Source organism: Lolium perenne, chromosome 3 (genome assembly GCF_019359855.2).
Source record: "Lolium perenne isolate Kyuss_39 chromosome 3, Kyuss_2.0, whole genome shotgun sequence".
Classification (NCBI taxonomy): domain Eukaryota; kingdom Viridiplantae; phylum Streptophyta; class Magnoliopsida; order Poales; family Poaceae; genus Lolium; species Lolium perenne.
In genome coordinates this window covers 110,398,413-110,416,328 of record NC_067246.2, presented here as the reverse complement: position 1 = coordinate 110,416,328, position 17,916 = coordinate 110,398,413, and the positions used below count along the sequence as shown (strand labels likewise).

Below are 17,916 nucleotides of genomic sequence, written 5' to 3'. Positions count from 1 at the left end.
GTTTTGAGTTTTCTGATTTGAGCAACGGAAGTACCTCTTAAAAATTCGTCTTTACTGGCTGTTCTGTTTTGATAGATTCTGTCTCTGTTTTTTGCATTGTCTCTTGTGGACTTTAAGTGAGGCTTTCTAGACATGGAGAGCTGTAGCTAATGTTTTATTGAGTTCTTGCAATGTGTCACTACAGTACAAAAGTGGATTAAAGTTTTTTTTTGAGTACTAACCCATCTAATGAAGTTTATGAGAAGTTTGGTGTGAAGGAAGTTTTCAAGGGTCAAGAGAGGAGGATGATATATGATTAAGAAGAGTGAAAAGTCTAAGCTTGGGGATGCCCCCGCGGTTCATCCCTGCATATTTCAAAAAGACTCAAGCGTCTAAGCTTGGGGATGCCCAAGGCATCCCCTTCTTCATCAACTTATCAGGTTTCTTCTATTGAAACTATATTTTTATTCGGTCACATCTTATGTGCTTTACTTGGAGCGTCTATTTGTTTTTATTTTTGTTTATGTTTGAATAAATTCGGATCCTAGCAATCCTTGTTTGGGAGAGAGACACACTCCGCTTTTTCATATGAACATTGGTGTTCTTAGCTTTATTTTAATGTTCATGGCGGAGTTGAAAGCCGTTGCACTTATTGATATTTGGTTGGAAACAGAAAATGCTTCATATTGTCTTGAATAATTTGATACTTGGCAATTGTTTTGAGCTCTCAAGTAGATCATGTTTAAGCTCTTGCATCATGTAGTTTGAACCTATTAGTGGAGAACTACCGTAGAGCTTGTTGAAATTAGTTTGCATGATTGGTCTCTCTAAGGTCTAGATATTTTCTGGTAAAAGTGTTTGAGCAACAAGGAAGACAGTGTAGAGTCTTATAATGCTTGCAATATGTTTTTATGTAAGTTTTGCTGTACCGGTTCATACTTGTGTTTGCTTCAAACAACCTTGCTAGCCAAAGCCTTGTACTGAGAGGAAATACTTCTCGTGCATCCAAAACCTTGAGCCAAAACCTATGCCATTTGTGTCCACCATATCTACCTACTATGTGGTATTTCCTGCCATTCCAAGCAAATACTTCATGTGCTACCTTTAAACAATTCAAAAGCTATTATCTCTTATTTGTGTCAATGTTTCATAGCTCATGAGGAAGTATGTTGTGTTTTATCTTTCGATCTTGTCATTTACTTTTGACAGACTTTCACAATGGACTAGTGGCATATCCGCTTATCCAATAATTTTGCAAAAAGAGCTGGCAATGGGGTTCCTAGCCCCAATTAATTAACTTTCATTAATAATTCTCTTCACGTGTTTTGCCCTGATCTATCAGTAAGCAACTTAATTTTGCAAATAGACACTCCTCCATGGTATGTGAATGTTGGAAGGCACCCGAGGATTCGGTTAGCCATGGCTTGTGTAAGAAAAATGTTGGGAGGAGTGTCATCCATAAATAATGAAACTAAAATACATGTGTAAACAAAAGAGAAGAGGGATGATCTACCTTGCTGGTAGAGATAACGTCCTTCATGGGAGCCGCTCTTGAGAGTCTGGTTGATGAGGTGGTTAGAGTGTCCACTACCATTCGTTGACAACAACAAACACCTCTCAAAATTTTACTTTTATACTCTCTATATGATTTCAAAACTTAAAAAGCTCTAGCACATGATTTAATCCCTGCTTCCCTCTGCGAAGGGCCTTTCTTTTACTTTATGTTAAGTCAGATTACCTACTTCCTTCCATCTTAGAAGCAAACACTTGTGTCAACTGTGCGTTGATTCTTACATACTTGCTTATTTGAATTCATCATATTACTTTGTGTTGACAATTATCCTTGAGATATGCATGTTGAAAGTTGAAAGCAATTGCTGAAACTTAAATCTTCCTTTGTGTTGCTTCAATGTCTTTACTTTGAATTTATTGCTTTATGAGTTAACTCTTATGCAAGACTTTTGATGCTTGTCTTGAAAGTACTATTCATGAAAAGTTTTGCTATATGTTATCTATTTGTTAGCAACTATAGATCATTGCCTTGAGTCACTTCATTCATCTCATATGCTTTACAATAGTATGATCAAGGTTATGTAAGTAGCATGTCACTACAGAAATTATTCTTTTTATCGTTTACCTACTCGAGGGCGAGTAGGAACTAAGCTTGGGGATGCTTGATACGTCTCCAACGTATCTATAATTTCTGCTGTTCCATGCTTGTTTTATGATAATACCTACATGTTTTGCTCACACTTTATAATGTTTTTATGCGTTTTCCGGAACTAACCTATTAACAAGATGCCACAGTGCCAGTTCCTGTTTTCTGTTGTTTTTGGTTCCAGAAAGGCTGTTCGGGCAATATTCTCGGAATTCGACGAAACGAAGACCCAACATCTTATTTTTCCCGGAAGACCCCAGAACACCGAAGGAGAGTCGGAGGCGGGCCAGAGGGCCACCACATAATAAGGCGGCGCGGCCCCAGGCCTAGCCGCGCCAGCCTATTGTGAGGAGCCCCCAGGCACCTCCCAGCGCCGCCTCTTCACCTATAAGACCCCTTTCGACCTAAAAACGCGATACGAATTGACGAAACTCCAGAAAGACTCCAGGGGCGCCGCCGCCATCGCGAAACTCCAATTCGGGGGACAGAATCTCTGTTCCGGCACCCTGCCGGGACGGGGAAGTGCCCCCGGAAGCCATCTCCATCGACGCCACCGCCTCCATCATGCTCCGTGAGTAGTTCCCCCATGGACTACGGGTTCTAGCTGTAGCTAGTTGGTACTCTCTCCCCCATGTACTTCAATACAATGATCTCATGAGCTGCCTTACATGATTGAGATTCATCTGATGTAATCGGTGTTGTGTTTGTTGGGATTCGATGGATTGTTACATTATGATTAGTCTATCTATAAAGTTTGTGAAGTTATTGTTGCTGCAATCTTGTTGTGTTTAATGCTTGTCACTAGGGCCCGAGTGGCATGATCTTAGATTTAAGCTCTATACTTATTGCTTAGATTGTATCTACAAGTTGTTTGCACATGTCTATGTCCGGAACCCGAGGCCCCAGAGTGACAGCAACTCGGATAACTGGAGGGGAAGGCTTAGATATGAGGATCACATGTTTTCACGGAGTGTTAATGCTTTGCTCCGGTGCTCTATTAAAAGGAGTACCTTAATTTCCAGTAGATTCCCTAGAGGCCCGGCTGCCACCGGCTGGTAGGACAAAAGATGTTATGCAAGTTTCTCATTGCGAGCACGTATGACTATATATGGAAAATATGCCTACATGATTAATAATCTAGATGTTCTGTCTTAATGCTATTTCAATCCTATCAATTGTCCAACTGTAATTTGTTCACCCAACACTTGTTATTGGAGAGTTACCACTAGTGTAGATAGCTGGGAACCCCGGTCCATCTCTCATCATCATATACTCGGTCCTATATGTCATTGGAAGTAGTATCAACTATTTTCTGGTGCCATTGCTCTCATATTACTGCTTACCGTGTTATCTTGTTACTACTGCTCTCATATTACTGCTGCTTTCACATCACCCCTGTTACTAGTGCTTTTCCAGGTGCAGCTGAATTGACAACTCAGTTGTTAAGGCTTATAAGTATTCTTTACCTCCCCTTGTGTCGAATCAATAAATTTGGGTTTTACTTCCCTCGAAGACTGTTGCGATCCCCTATACTTGTGGGTTATCAATGAGCTATTCCACCCTACCATTGGGATTGTGGATTGAGGCGTTAAAAACCGCTATTCACATTCTAAACAGAGTACCAAGCAAATCGGTGCCCAAAAGCCGTATGAGCTATGGACAGGGAGAGTGCCTTCTCTAAACCACCTGAAAGTGTGGGGGAGCCCTGTTGAGGCCAAAGTATTCAATCCAAATATCGCAAAGTTAGATACCAAAACAGTCAGCTGCCATTTTATTGGCTATCCTGAAAAGTCAAAAGGTTATCGTTTCTACTGTCCAGAGAAATACACAAAGTTTGTGGAAACGAGACATGTTGTCTTCTTAGAGGACGAAATGATGAGGGGGAGCATGGTAGCTCGGAAAATTGATCTTGAGGAGAAGAGGGTGCATGCACCTAATCTGATGACTCAGGAGCCATTATTGCGCTACCATTTGCACATGTACCAACGATCCATGCGATTGTGGTGCAAGCACCTGTTGTGACTCCACCCATGAAAACGATGAGTGAAAATTCGGAACCTGTCCATCAGGAGCCGAATGAACCATTTGTTGACCATGAAAGAGAGCAACAACAGGCACCTCCTGAAAAGTACAAAGCACGACTTGTGCCAAAAGGATTTACACAAAGAGAAGGGATAGATTACAATGAGACGTTTTCTCCAGTCTCATGTAAGGATTCCTTCAGAATCATAATGGCACTAGTTGCACATTTTGATTTAGAGTTGCATCAAATGGATGTAAAGATGGCATTTCTAAACGGGGATTTAGAAGAAAATGTCTACATGAAACAACCTAAGGGTTTTATCATGGAAGGTAAGGAAGAAATGGGATGCCGCCTAAAGAAATCCATTTATGGATTGAAGCAAGCCTCCAGACAGTAGTATCTAAAGTTTAATGAAACAATTAAGAGATTTGGATTTAATGAAAATATTGAGGACAATTGCGTTTATGCAAAGTTTAAAAGTGGGAAATATATTTTCCTAATCTTGTATGTGGATGATATTCTGCTTGCTAGCAGTGATGTTAGTCTACTGCAAGAGACAAAGAAGTTCTTGTCCTCAAATTTTGATATGAAAGATCTTGGTGAAGCGTCATATGTTTTGGGCATAGAAATTCACCGAGATAGGAACAATGGAGTATTAGGACTATCGCAAAAGTATTATTTAGAAAAGATTCTAAGTAAGTATAATATGCATAAGTGCAGTGCCACACCTGCCCCTATAGTCAAGGGCCACAGTTTTGGGAAACATCAAAGTCCCCAAAATCAATACGAGCTCGATCAAATGAAAGCGGTTCCATATGCTTCGGCTATTGGAAGCCTACAGTATGCACAAGTGTGCACTCGCCCTGACTTAGAATTTATCACCAGAGTACTCGGTAGATATCAAGAAAATCCAGGTTATGAACACTGGAAAATGGTAAAGAAGGCATTGTGTTATGTGAAAGGCACAAAGAACTACATGCTAACATACAGAAGATCTGATTCCCTAGAGATACGAGGGTATTCAGATGCAGATTTTGCTGGGGATAAAGATGATAGAAAATCCACATCTGGATATGTATTCACCCTCGTAGGGGGGCTATTTCGTGGAGAAGCTCCAAACAGACGATAGTTGCATCATCCACGATGTATGCAGAATTTATAGCATGTTATGAAGCCACGGGGTAGGCATTATGGTTAAAGAAATCATACCCGACTTGAAAGTGGTAGATTGTATTGACAAACCACTAAAGATGTACTGCGACAATGAGCCCGCAGTATTTTATGCTCACAACAACAAGTCGAGTACAGCTACGAAACCAATTGAGGTTAAGTATTATGTTGTGAAACACAAGGTCCAGGATCAAACTATAAGTCTCGAGCATATAAGGACAAAAGATATGCTTGCGGATCCGCTAACGAAAGGCTTACCACCCAGCGTGTTCAAGGAGCACGTAGCCGGCATGGGTTTAAGGGAAAGTCTTACCTATCCTGGATCATAAGAGGCCCAAAAGCAAAAGTAAAAGAATTTGTTTCAAAATAGAGAAGTGTATTGTGGCTGTCTGATTCTATCGGCAATAGAGCTGTGACGATGAAACATGCCCTATGGACTGATCCAAAATGAAACGAATAAAGTGAAAGTATAAAGTTAAAAGAAAAGTTGAGATCAAGGGGGAGAATGTTAGGATTGATCTCCACCGCACCAGAGCCCAACGGCTCTGGCACGACCCCTTGACCTCGTCCGCGCCCTGATCGGGGGCGCCCAACCGTTCGCTGGTTGGTGGGCCCCTGTCGCCTGCACTATATAGAGTGGTGGGGGGCAGTGGCACTCGGTACGAGGTTGCCCTAAGCTGCCACTCGCCCCACCAGACGACCCACCGATTAGGGTTAGTGCAGTGCCGACGGGAAGCTCCGCCGCCACCACTACCTCACCCATCCGCCGCCGTCACCATGTCAACGTCGACGGGTTCGTCGTCCTCCAGGAAGAAGGTAAATGTTCACAGACTGTTTCTCTCCCATCACAGATCCTACACCTAGTTGATCTAGCGAACTTTACACATTGTTCATCGTCCCTTAATGGAATGTCGTTGCTTGGCGGTCGGCAAGCTCGACCAGGGATGAAAGCCAGGCAAGACTACGAGGCAAGTTTTTTTTTTCTATGATGGATCACTTTGATGAATAGCCACAAAGGCAGTTTTCTATATTCATGCCCTCTTTAGTTCGCTATCAAGCCAAATACTACTAAAAGTATGCAAAACATTTTATTTCATCAAATATAATGTACTGTGTGACTGTGTGTTAGTTTAGAAAGTGGCAAAAAGTGCATTATGTCATTTTATCCAAATTCCTTTTTTGTGGTGTTTTCTAGTGTCTCTGTTTTCCTGATGCTAACTCGATGTTGTTATTTAGCTTGCAGGGCTGTTGAGCCTCATCATGGAGAAATAAGGCACCAGAGGCTGGCTGCAGACCTGAAGTAATTACATCACATGTAAAAATGGCAAGTAGTTCCCCTCATGTATGAAGAGGTTCCATACTTCCATGTGGCTAATGCCAGCAAACTGTTGTTGCCTGATAACCTCAACCAAGATATTTTAGTAACATTCAATAAGCACAATATTCTGTATCTACTAAATGTCCACAGCTCCTCATATAGTCATGATACTGAGATGTTCTCTTGGCGTTTCTTCTGACAAATGATTTTGTTAAACCATTTATTAAAAAATATCTATATGGCTGGAATGAATCTTAGATATGTAAACCCTATGTGCACGGACTGTTTCAAGTTCATTGGATATTAAACAATCCAACATGTTAATAGCTATTCTTTTGGAGTCATCAGCAAATATTCAGACTAAATAAATACTCGAGTCAAATTAAGAGCAGTGAACATTTGAAGATTTTGTCAAAATACTTGGTGTTAGTTGTGCTACAAGTACTGAACCTGATACTTGCATGATAACTTACTTCCACACTGCAGAAAAAAATAATTGTTTCCCCAGGCGCAACGTATGTGCTTACGTTATCATACTTAGCACTAGTAGTTATTTTACTTGCAGATCTGCTAGATATGCGCTTATCTTCGTGTGGTTAAGTGTGGTAGTGCTTATGGGATGGTGATCTCCGTAATTAAACTCACTAGGAAATTAATTGGTTAGTAACCTAACAGAGGTTTGCCTACTGTCTAATTAATCTACTGGCCTATCTTATTTTTTCTCCTCAATCCATTTCTTCATCCTCCAGTAGTCAACTTCTCGTCGTCTTCTTCTTTCTTCTTCGTCTCGTCCCTAATAAGCCTGCCTAGCCAAATTATTGTCTTCCCCTGGCAGGCGGCAGCAGTCGTCCTCGGTCAACTAGGAGAGGCATAGCCCTGCGGCAGCCTATCGAGGCGACAAGGAGAAGCCTCCCACCGACTGCGATTAGGCTTAGTAACTTTAGTGGTGTGCAATTTTAGATGGCTGAGGTTCCAAAGAACCGAGAGTTAGCAACAAGGACACACATATTTCCGTACTTGCTCCTATGAATGAACAATTAAAATCGGACAGATGTTTTATTTCACATGGTTTCAGTCGAAAATCAATCCATCCAAGAGGCTACGGGTCCACTAGTAACCGGTAGCATTAGCCAACAGTGCTTGCGCCTGCGTCTCGTACTTGAATCCTTGGTTCCTCGAATGGTCTGCAGCCCAGAGAAAGATGCCGTAGAGCTTGCCCTGCGATTGCAGAGTCTGGCAAGCGCTCAACGCGGTGCCGACCGGCACTGTGGTGTTCGTGGCCGCCGTGCTGAAGCTGGCCAGGATGTTGGCTCCCGGGTAGTTGAACATCTGCTCGTCGAAGAGGCTCACGTATTTCTCAGCGGTGGTGCTCGCGCCGTAGGCGTAGAACTGGAAGTTGACGTAGTCGATGGCATGGCCGTGCGCCGCCCACAGCGTCCGGTAGTACCGCTGCACGTCGGCCTTGCCGTACGGCGCGATGGACGCGAACCTGATCACGCCGCTGCTCTTGAGCGCTGCGACGAGGCGGCCGGCGCACTCCGCGAAGGTGGCCGGGTCGACCTGGAACTCCTCATAGTCGATGTCGATGCCGTCCAGGCCGTACCGCTGGATGATGCCCGTCAGCGACTCGACGGCGTTGCGCACCCAGGCGTCGATGCCGCAGGTGACGTTGAAGAACACAGGGCTGCCACTCACCGTGGCGCCGCCGAGGCTGACACCCACGCGGACGTTTGGGTTGCGCCGCTTGACCTCGGCAATTGCGGCCGGGGTGAGCACTGTGTCCTGCCAGAACACGTTGAACCGCCCGTTGGTCGGAGTCGGGGGCTCCGTCGCGGTGGTATAGTCGATGACGAACGCCAGGATGTAGTCAAACCGGACGCGCGGGTCCACCGGCACGTCCATGAACGTGACGCCGTTGTAGAGGGCGCCGATGTAGTCGCGGAAGAGGTTGGAGTTTCCTGCCGCGGTGGCCATTGTTGGAGCCTGGAGATGGAGGGCGAGGAGAGCAGGGAGCAGAGCTGCTGCAATAAGCTTTGAGGAGCCCATTGGTTGTTTGTCTTTTGCACAGGAGAAGTTGTTGGTCACACTGCGCTTGTTGATTGCAGCTGCAAAAGCCTGTATTTATAAATTGTGGTGTGTTTTGAGACTGCCAAATGTCAATGAAGATTTTTTTTCTCTAACAAAGAAAAACTCTAAAATGGACTTGTTCTGCTTGCCAAGGTTTGAAGGTAAGAGACCAGGTCAAAGAAAATCTGCTGCTTTCGATCGGAGGAAGCAGAAACGTGCTCCTCAACGGATGATCTTTTCTAAAGGTCATCAATCAAATCTTCGTTTGCGATTAGATGTAGTCAATGGTGAATAACTTATATGGACATATTTCGCCAAAAAAAAAAGGGCGGGTGCAGTCACGGGCGTCGCTGCTGCACAAGAACATCCTGGCGGTCGCTGAAGCCGGCTGCCCCATTTGCCATGCTCCTCTGGAGACGGCAAACCACATCTTCTTCGAGTGCCCCTTCGCGCGGCGGTTCTGGGGTGCTGTGGGCTTTCAGTTCCCCCACGCTGCTGATGTCAAGCTCCTCCACGGGTACGCCGCTCATGCTGCGGTGCCTCCGGACTCTGCCTCGACGTTCACCCTGCTGTGCTTGTGGAACCTGTGGAAACATAGGAATGCCGTCGTCTTCCGTGAGCAGCAACCCTGCCTCCCGCTGCTGCTACATCTCTGTCGGAGTGAGGCTCGTTTCTGGCGAGCTAGACTACCTGGGGATCAAGAACTCGCGGAGGCAGCTTGGCTGGGCTGCCTAACTGAGAACATCGCCTCTGTCTGATGTTCCCTCTCCCCTGTACCTCCTTTATCTGAAAAAAAAAACTCCCCCTGTACAAACTCTTATGGCCTTGGGGCCAAGCAATATATACAAAATTCAGGTGGGGACTTTGTCCCCCCCGGTGACCATCAAAAAAAAAAAAATATTTCGCCAAAAAAAAAAGAATAACTTATATGGACATGTTCTGGACGATGGTAATGTAACAGATGAGTTAAGCTTATGATATTCTACGTGTGTACTCTCTTTGTCTTTTCGAGACCATGATTATATATGTGTACTCCTGTCTTTATGTTGCAACTAGCCAGCAAAAGGTACTCTGTAAGTCCAAAAATTCATGCAATGGCTTGTAATTTTATGGCATACGGTCCACAAAATGCCCTTTTTTTTTTAGTTCTCCCAGAAGATCCAACAACATCAAGGCCGGCAGGACTGCACACCAGCCAACCTATGGTTGACCAAAAAGGACAATTACATTGCTATCTGCTAACGGCAAAAAACGTAATTATTCTTTTGGGTTTTTATCATTCTTGCCACTATGACCAACTTGAGTCTCAAATTTTCCATTTGACCGATGGAAACCTCAATCTTGCCATTGCTCACTTACAACATGAATCGGTTTTGCCATTTTATCATCTCCACCGTAATTCTATAATCAGTTTTGCCACTATGGCCGACTCGAATCTCAGTTTTGCCGATTTAAACCTCAATTTTGCCAGTGCTCCATTACAACACTCATCGGTTTTTCCATTGCACCATCTCCATTGTTAGTTTAACCAATTTTGCTATGCTAGGTTCTCCAAACATTTCTCTTTATTTTATATCTGATTGATTGGTTAGACCTACATGTCATGACTTTTAACAAATCCAAAGCAATAGTTCACCACGCCGTGGTGTCTCTAGTTGCCCGCAAAATGCCACACCACGGTTTTTTCGGCGGTACTTCCCTCCACACACCAACGTGGAACAACAATGGGAAAGAGGCCGCATCTATCCACCGACATGAGAGTGAAATGAGAGATGAGCCAATTGAAGAAGCAACCCATCGCTCCTTAGTTGTTGCAGGACTCCTTTGAATTATTATCTCAATTTGTGCCATGTCGTTAGTCAGTATCTTACAAGGGTAGCAATAGATATTGTGCTAGCTAGCATTCTCATTGGCGGTCTCTTACTCGTCAAATTCATACAAAATTAATTCATGCATACGGACAAAAATAGTTTGTATACCAAGTGTAGAAATTCGTGGAGACGTGCCTTTGTACAAGGAACATTATCCAGCTCTTTGTTGGTATTTCTAAATGGTGAATGCTTGCCCCTTTAACATATTAACTCCATTTCCATCTGCCTTCACTTTTCAAACGGCAACACTGATTTTAGACTAAGGGTAAAGATGGTGAAATGGCAAAACTTAGGAGTGTTGTAACTGAGCAATGGCAAGATTGAGGTTTCCGTCAGTTAAATGGCAAATGTGAGATTCATGTTGGTGATAGTGGCAGGAATGATAAAAACCCTATTCTTTTCACAGTTGTTGGCAATAGTGACAGGATAAAAGGTAGTAATAATAGTAGGGCTTCCTTGAGCCAAAATCGAAGGATTTTCAAAAGATATTTGGAGGACTTTGAGAAGACAACAAACCCTATGTTTTTTTTTCTGAAAAAAAACCCAGTGATTTCCTGTACACAATCTAAGTTTTTCCACTCATGTAGTACGGAGTATTCAAGATTGCACCACAATACAATCATGTGTTTTACCCTTCCCACGTTTTTTTATAATTTTGTAAATCAAGAGACCCTTACTACAAGCTCTAGTAAACATACTACATCCTAGAAAAAAATGCATGAGACTAATCCCTCCGTTTTTATTTAATTCTTGTTCTAGGTTTAGTGAAAGTCAATATTTCCAAAGTTTGATCACAAATATAAGAAAAAATCCATAATATTAAATAAATATAATACAAAAGTTTATTTTATAAATATTCTAGTACAATAGATTCTATATTGTACATATTAATATTTTTTCATAAATATTTGGTCAAAGTTGATAAAGTTTGATTTTGACCAAACCTAAAACGCAAAATAGTTATGAACAGAAGGAGTACTAGTGAAAATTGCATGGAGATACCTTATTGTTACTGATGGTATATGGAAAGAATAAGACTCGAAATTTATCAAGGTGGCATTTCCTAATGGTAGCAGACTTGTTGCTACCAAAGGCATTTAAGCCACGTTAGTAAGTGTGCACGTGCAAAACATATGTTTCGACTAAGGGCATCTCCAACGGGGTGATGCAAACGGTTTGCGTCCGTGCGGACGAAAAATGTGTCTGGGACAAGGACCAGTGGCCCGACGCATAGTGTCCGCGTTGTCCGCGGAGACGCAAACCTGGCTCAAGTATGCGTCGAGTTTGTATCTCGGCGGACGTTGCGCGGACGCGCCGAGTGACCGCCGAAACTCACGTAGGACCCGCGTGTCAGTAGCAGGGACGCCGGTAACATTCCCGCTAGTAGCCATTCCCAGCACGAAAATCAAAGTAGACCAGCGCCAACAGTCCAGGCCATAGCGATGGACGTCCTCGTCGCCGCAGCCACCATGGATTCCGAGGGAACCCTCCCAGCCACCGCCCCGGACTCCCCCATAGCCACCACCATAGCCCCAATGGAGGCTGCATATCCGACCGAATCAAAGCGTGCCACCACCGGAGGCCGGGAAGCTAAGCTGAAAGCGGAAAGAAGGTGTTGTCCAAGGATGAGAAAGGCGTCGAGACCGCGAAGCGTCGCGGCTGGCGCAAGAATCTGAAGGAGAGGAATGCAGCGACCGCCGCTGCCCAGCACATCGCGTGGCAGATGCAGCTGAAAGCCGGCGCACAAGTAGGCCTCCATCCGAGCCTAGAGGAGGCCATGCTCCACATCAAGCAAGAGAGGATTGTCGGCACCGCTCCACCGGCCTCGTCGGTGAGCTCGGTAAGTTCCAGCTGCGTCCTGGAACACATGCACCCTTGCATGTCCGCACGGCGTCGCGGTTCACCTCCGGCTCCGCGCCGGTGCACTTCAACGGGGCGCCGGTTCCCGACCTGAACCAGACGCCGAGGAGCGGTGACTCGTGCCCGGGCGCGACACAGAAGACGCGTCAGGTCCCAGACGAGAGCATGTCAGTGCCCCACACCCTGTTTGAGGAAATACCTCCTTCTTCCCCGACGATGGACGACTCGGTACGTTTGCTCTCTCAATGTATCGGTCTGCCGTGTGTCATTCGTATGACTACGGTGATTCGTAGGCATATTGGACGGGACGCAATGAGGGCGACATCCAGACCATGATCTTCGGCAGTGGCTTCGTTGGTGAAGTCGGCGCTGGGACATGGACGCATGATCAGTGCCACAAGCGTAGGATGGGGTGGACATCGATGGCGCACGGCTGTTCTCCACCCAGTCCACACAGGCAACAACCTTCTGCATCGATGACTATGAGAAGGCGTCAACAGGGCCTATCCTCACCAGGGATGATGCTACCAAGAAGAAGGGGGAGAGCCACAGGACTGCGGCTTCAACGACGAGGAGGACAAATGTTTGTGCAAGGCGTGGCTGGCGACCAACCATGACTGCATTAATGATGCCCAGCAAAAGGGAAGGTGTACTGGGCCAAGGTGGTCTAGGAGTACCATGAGAGAAAGCGTCACTCTCCCTATGAGATGAAAATCCCTCGCACGGAAGAGTCCATCAGAAAAAGATGGAACTACATCAAACAAGAGACCGGCAAGATCTGCGCCGCCATCGATCATGTTGTTGCCCACCCCCAGAGCGGCATTGGCGTGCTTGGAGTGGTAAGAAATGAGCATTATCATGTCATTCCATCTATGTACAACATTAACAAACCATGATCCGGGCTTTAGCCAATTGCAGGTACCTAGGGCCTTGGGGAGGTTCAAGGCAACAAATAAGAAGGGCTTATATACGGTCCACTGCTGGGAGTTGCTAAAGGACGCGCCAAAGTGGAGGGTAGGCTATGCGGCCTACCATGAAGCTATCAAGAATGGGCCAACAACGGTTGTCGTCGACGGCGAAGACGACCATCCTGGGCAAAAAGCCCTTCCATTTCGTCCCCAGGGCCATAAGGCTACCAAGGCCGATCTAACCCGGGAGGCATCAGCCCTTGCGTTGAGCCAAACCTTGGAGAAGATCATGACCGAGAATCAAGCCGCCCTAGACAAAATGGACGAGAAGAAGGGTCTGAAAAAAGAGGCTGCCGCTGCCATGTACCTCAACCTCACCGAAGAGGTCATTGAGGTCCAAAGGATGGACGTCGAGGACAAAATGGCAGACGCCGAGGCCAAATTGCGTGACGCCGAGGCCAGAAGGATGGACGCCGAGACCAAGACCTGTGCAGAGGACACAAGGATCATGTTGGCCGACTTGAGCAACATGGACGATAACACCAGGACCTGGTTCATAAAGAAGCGCGCTGAAATTCGCGCGCAAGACGCCTGATCTGCGGCGCCATTGTCAAGCACCATGACCTCATTTTGGACTATATTTGTTTGTTCTGGCCATGTTGTGCTCCTTTTGGACTCCATTTTGTGCCGTACCATGTGCAAAATGTGATGAACTTATTTGAGACCTCAATTTGAGCCAATATGATGGCCATATCTTCGTGCAATTTGATTGTTTTAGCTGTTTTCGGATATTTCTGAAAAATAAATTGCCGCACCCGAAATGCGTCGGGCCGCTGGAGCCACCCGACGCAAATGGATGCATGACCATTTTTGTGTCCGCGGGCCGACGCAAACGGACGCGCGTGGACATTTTGGACGTTCGAAATGCGTCGACTCGAGATGCCCTAATATTGTGAAACAACACTCAATTTTCAACAATCAATTTTCATAAAATTAGTTAGCTAAGGGAGGGCCAATAATTAATGCAATTTGTTCTATCGACAACTAGAGTACACAATTTTGTAAATCATTATGCCCTAACAAAAAATGTCTGTTATTAATCCTACAAAATGATTCTAATAATTTTATCCATGCATAAAGTCAACATGTTTTCAGCAATCATAACTGAACATGAAGTAAAATGTGGTCTAACATTCCTGGCAGCAAGGAGTTACAGAGCTCTCCAATACCATTCTAGCAAAATGACATGTTTTATTTTGTTCACAATTGTCTACATTGTTCCACCGACTAGGAACACAAAAGCCATAACTCAATTATTATAGCCTGAAAGATAGCTTTGCTTTGGTTGTAGCTTGGATCAATTTGCATGTAGAAATGGCCACCAGATGACGCTTTACTAGCCTCTGAACATCAGATTTGTTTGGATTTCAGTTTTATCCTTCTACAAACTGGCGTGTACGTCGATTGCAGTTGCAAAAGCCTGTATTTATAAATTTTGTTGTGTTTTTGGACTGGAAAATGTCATTGAAGATTTTTTTCTAAGAAAAACTCTAAAATGCTTGTTCCAAAAAACTGTAAAATGGACTTGTTCTGCTTTCCATGGTTTGAAGGTAGGAGATCAGGTCAAAGAAAATCAGCTGCTTTAGATCGGAGGAAGCAGACCTCAACAGATGATCATTTTTAGAAGTCAACAACTAACTCTTCATCTGCCATCTAGATGTTGTCACTTGTCAATGGTGGATAACTGGATATATGGACTTGTTCTGGACGATGGTAATATAAGAGATGAGTTATGCTTATGATATTCTATCTGCGTACTCCTGTTTTTTCGAGACCATGATTATATATGTATACGCTTGTCAACTACCCAGCAAAAGAGACTTTGTATGTCCAAAAAAAAAAACCCATTCAGTGGCTTGCAATTTCATGGCAAACGGTCCACAAGATAACTTCTTTTATTCAGTTCTTCCAGAAGATCCAACGACATCAATGCCGGCAGGCCAACACACAATCCAACCTATGGTAGACTAAAACGGACATTTACATTGCTCTCTGCTAATAACAAAAAACCTTTCACGATTGTTGGCTGTAGTGACGGGATAAAAGGTAATAATAGTAGGGCATCCTTGAGTCAAATTCCAAGGATTTTCAAAATAGTTTTCGAGGATTTTGAAAATGCAACCTTATGTTTTTCCTAAATCCTGTGCAATCTAATGTTCTTTCACTCATGTAGTGCGAAGTGATTTTGGATATGTTGTGACTTGATACTTCATTTTTAATAAAGCAAATCGTGTGCATCTATTGATGCAGAGGTTGGAGCTATGCTCCTTTATCGGAAAAAAATGTAGTGCGAAGTGTTCAAGATTGCACCACAATGCAATCATGGTTTTTTCCCTTCCCGCACTTTTTATAGTTTTGTAAATCAAGAGACCCTTACTACCAGGTACCAGCTCTAGTAAATAGATTTTTTTTCGCGAGTACTGATACGTCTCCGACGTATCGATAATTTCTTATGTTTCATGCCACATTATTGATGATATCTACATGTTTTATGCATACTTTATGTCGTATTTATGCATTTTCTGGTACTAACCTATTAACAAGATGCCGAAGAGCCAGTTGCTGTTTTCTGCTGTTTTTGGTTTCAGAAATCCTACAAAGGAAATATTCTCGGAATTGGACGAAATCAACGCCCAGGGGCCTATTTTTACACGAATCTTCCAGAAGACCGGAGGGGAGACGAAGTGGGGCCACGGGGCGCCGCCACACTAGGGCGGCGCGGCCTAGAGGGGGCCCGCGCGGCCCTAGCGTGTGGGGCCCCCGTGACGTCTCCTGACCTGCCCTTCCGCCTACTTAAAGCCTCTGTCGCGAAACCCCCAGTACCGAGAGCCACGATACAGAAAACCTTACTGAGACGCCGCCGCCGCCAATCCCATCTCGGGGGATTCAGGAGATCGCCTCCGGCACCCTGCCGGAGAGGGGAATCATCTCCCGGAGGACTCTTCATCGCCATGATCGCCTCCGGAGTGATGAGTGAGTAGTTCACCCCTGGACTATGGGTCCATAGCAGTAGCTAGATGGTCGTCTTCTCCTTATGTGCTTCATTGTTGGATCTTGTGAGCTGCCTAACATGATCAAGATCATCTATCTGTAATGCTATATGTTGTGTTTGTCGGGATCCGATGGATAGAGAATACTATGTTATGTTGATTATCAATCTATTACCTATGTGTTGTTTATGATCTTGCATGCTCTCCGTTATTAGTAGAGGCTCTGGCTAACTTTTTACTCTTAACTCCAAGAGGGAGTATTTATGCTCGATAGTGGGTTCATGCCTCCATTAAATCTGGGACAGTGACAGAAAGTTCTAAGGTTGTGGATGTGCTGTTGCCACTAGAGATAAAACATTGATGCTATGTCCGAGGATGTAGTTATTGATTACATTACGCACCATACTTAATGCAATTGTCTGTTGTTTGCAACTTAATACTGGAAGGAGTTCGGATGATAACCTGAAGGTGGACTTTTTAGGCATAGATGCATGCTGGATAGCGGTCTATGTACTTTGTCGTAATGCCCAATTAAATCTCACTATACTTATCATATCATGTATGTGCATTGTCATGCCCTCTCTATTTGTCAATTGCCCGACTGTAATTTGTTCACCCAACATGCTATTTATCTTATGGGAGAGACACCTCTAGTGAACTGTGGACCCCGGTTCATTCTTTTACATTAAATACAATCTACTGCAATACTTGTTCTACTGTTTTCTGCAAACAATCAATCATCCACACTATACATCTAATCCTTTGTTACAGCAAGCCGGTGAGATTGACAACCTCACTGTTTCGTTGGGGCAAAGTACTTTGGTTGTGTTGTGCAGGTTCCACGTTGGCGCCGGAATCCCTGGTGTTGCGCCGCACTACATCCCACCGCCATCAACCTTCGACGTGCTTCTTGACTCCTACTGGTTCGATAAACCTTGGTTTCTTACTGAGGGAAACTTGCTGCTGTACGCATCACACCTTCCACTTGGGGTTCCCAACGAGCGTGTGCTTTACGCGTCATCAAGCTAAATTTCTGGCGCCGTTGCCGGGGACCTGAAGAAAAGTTACACCACAAAGATTTCTATCTCCCACGTCAACTACACGCCAGCAGCTAAATTTCTGGCGCCGTTGCCGGGGAGATCAAGACACGCTGCAAGGGGAGTCTCCACAATCTAATCTCTTTACTTTGTTTTTGTCTTGCTTTATTTTATTTACTTTCTTGTTTGCTGCATTATATCAAAACACAAAAAAATTAGTTGCTAGGTTTACTTTATTTACTGTCTTGTTCTCCATATCAAAAACACAAAAAAAAAATTACTTGCATTTACTTTATTTACCTCTTGTTTATTTCATCATGTTTCCTCCTAAGTACACTCTAAAAGACATATCGGTAGGACGTGGGTCTATCATTGGAAGAGATAATATAGAAGATTTTTTCACTCATGTTAGTACCACTGAAGATTTTGAAGATAGAAACTTGGTAGAACTTGCTCCTACTTATGAAATTGCTGC

General features: G+C 44.3%; 2 protein-coding genes across 2 annotated transcripts; one reads left to right on the top strand and one right to left on the bottom strand.

Moving 5' to 3' along the window:
* Nucleotides 1-7,678: 7,678 nt before the first annotated feature.
* LOC127338342 (chitinase 2-like) lies at nucleotides 7,679-8,729 on the bottom strand. The gene has a single exon (XM_051364499.2). The coding sequence runs from the start codon at nucleotides 8,692-8,694 to the stop codon at nucleotides 7,759-7,761; it is 936 nt and encodes a 311-aa protein (XP_051220459.1). The 5' UTR covers nucleotides 8,695-8,729; the 3' UTR covers nucleotides 7,679-7,758.
* Nucleotides 8,730-8,999: 270 nt separating this feature from the next.
* On the top strand, nucleotides 9,000-9,473 carry LOC139837964 (uncharacterized). The gene has a single exon (XM_071827297.1). The coding sequence runs from the start codon at nucleotides 9,000-9,002 to the stop codon at nucleotides 9,471-9,473; it is 474 nt and encodes a 157-aa protein (XP_071683398.1).
* The last annotated feature ends 8,443 nt before the right edge of the window (nucleotides 9,474-17,916 follow it).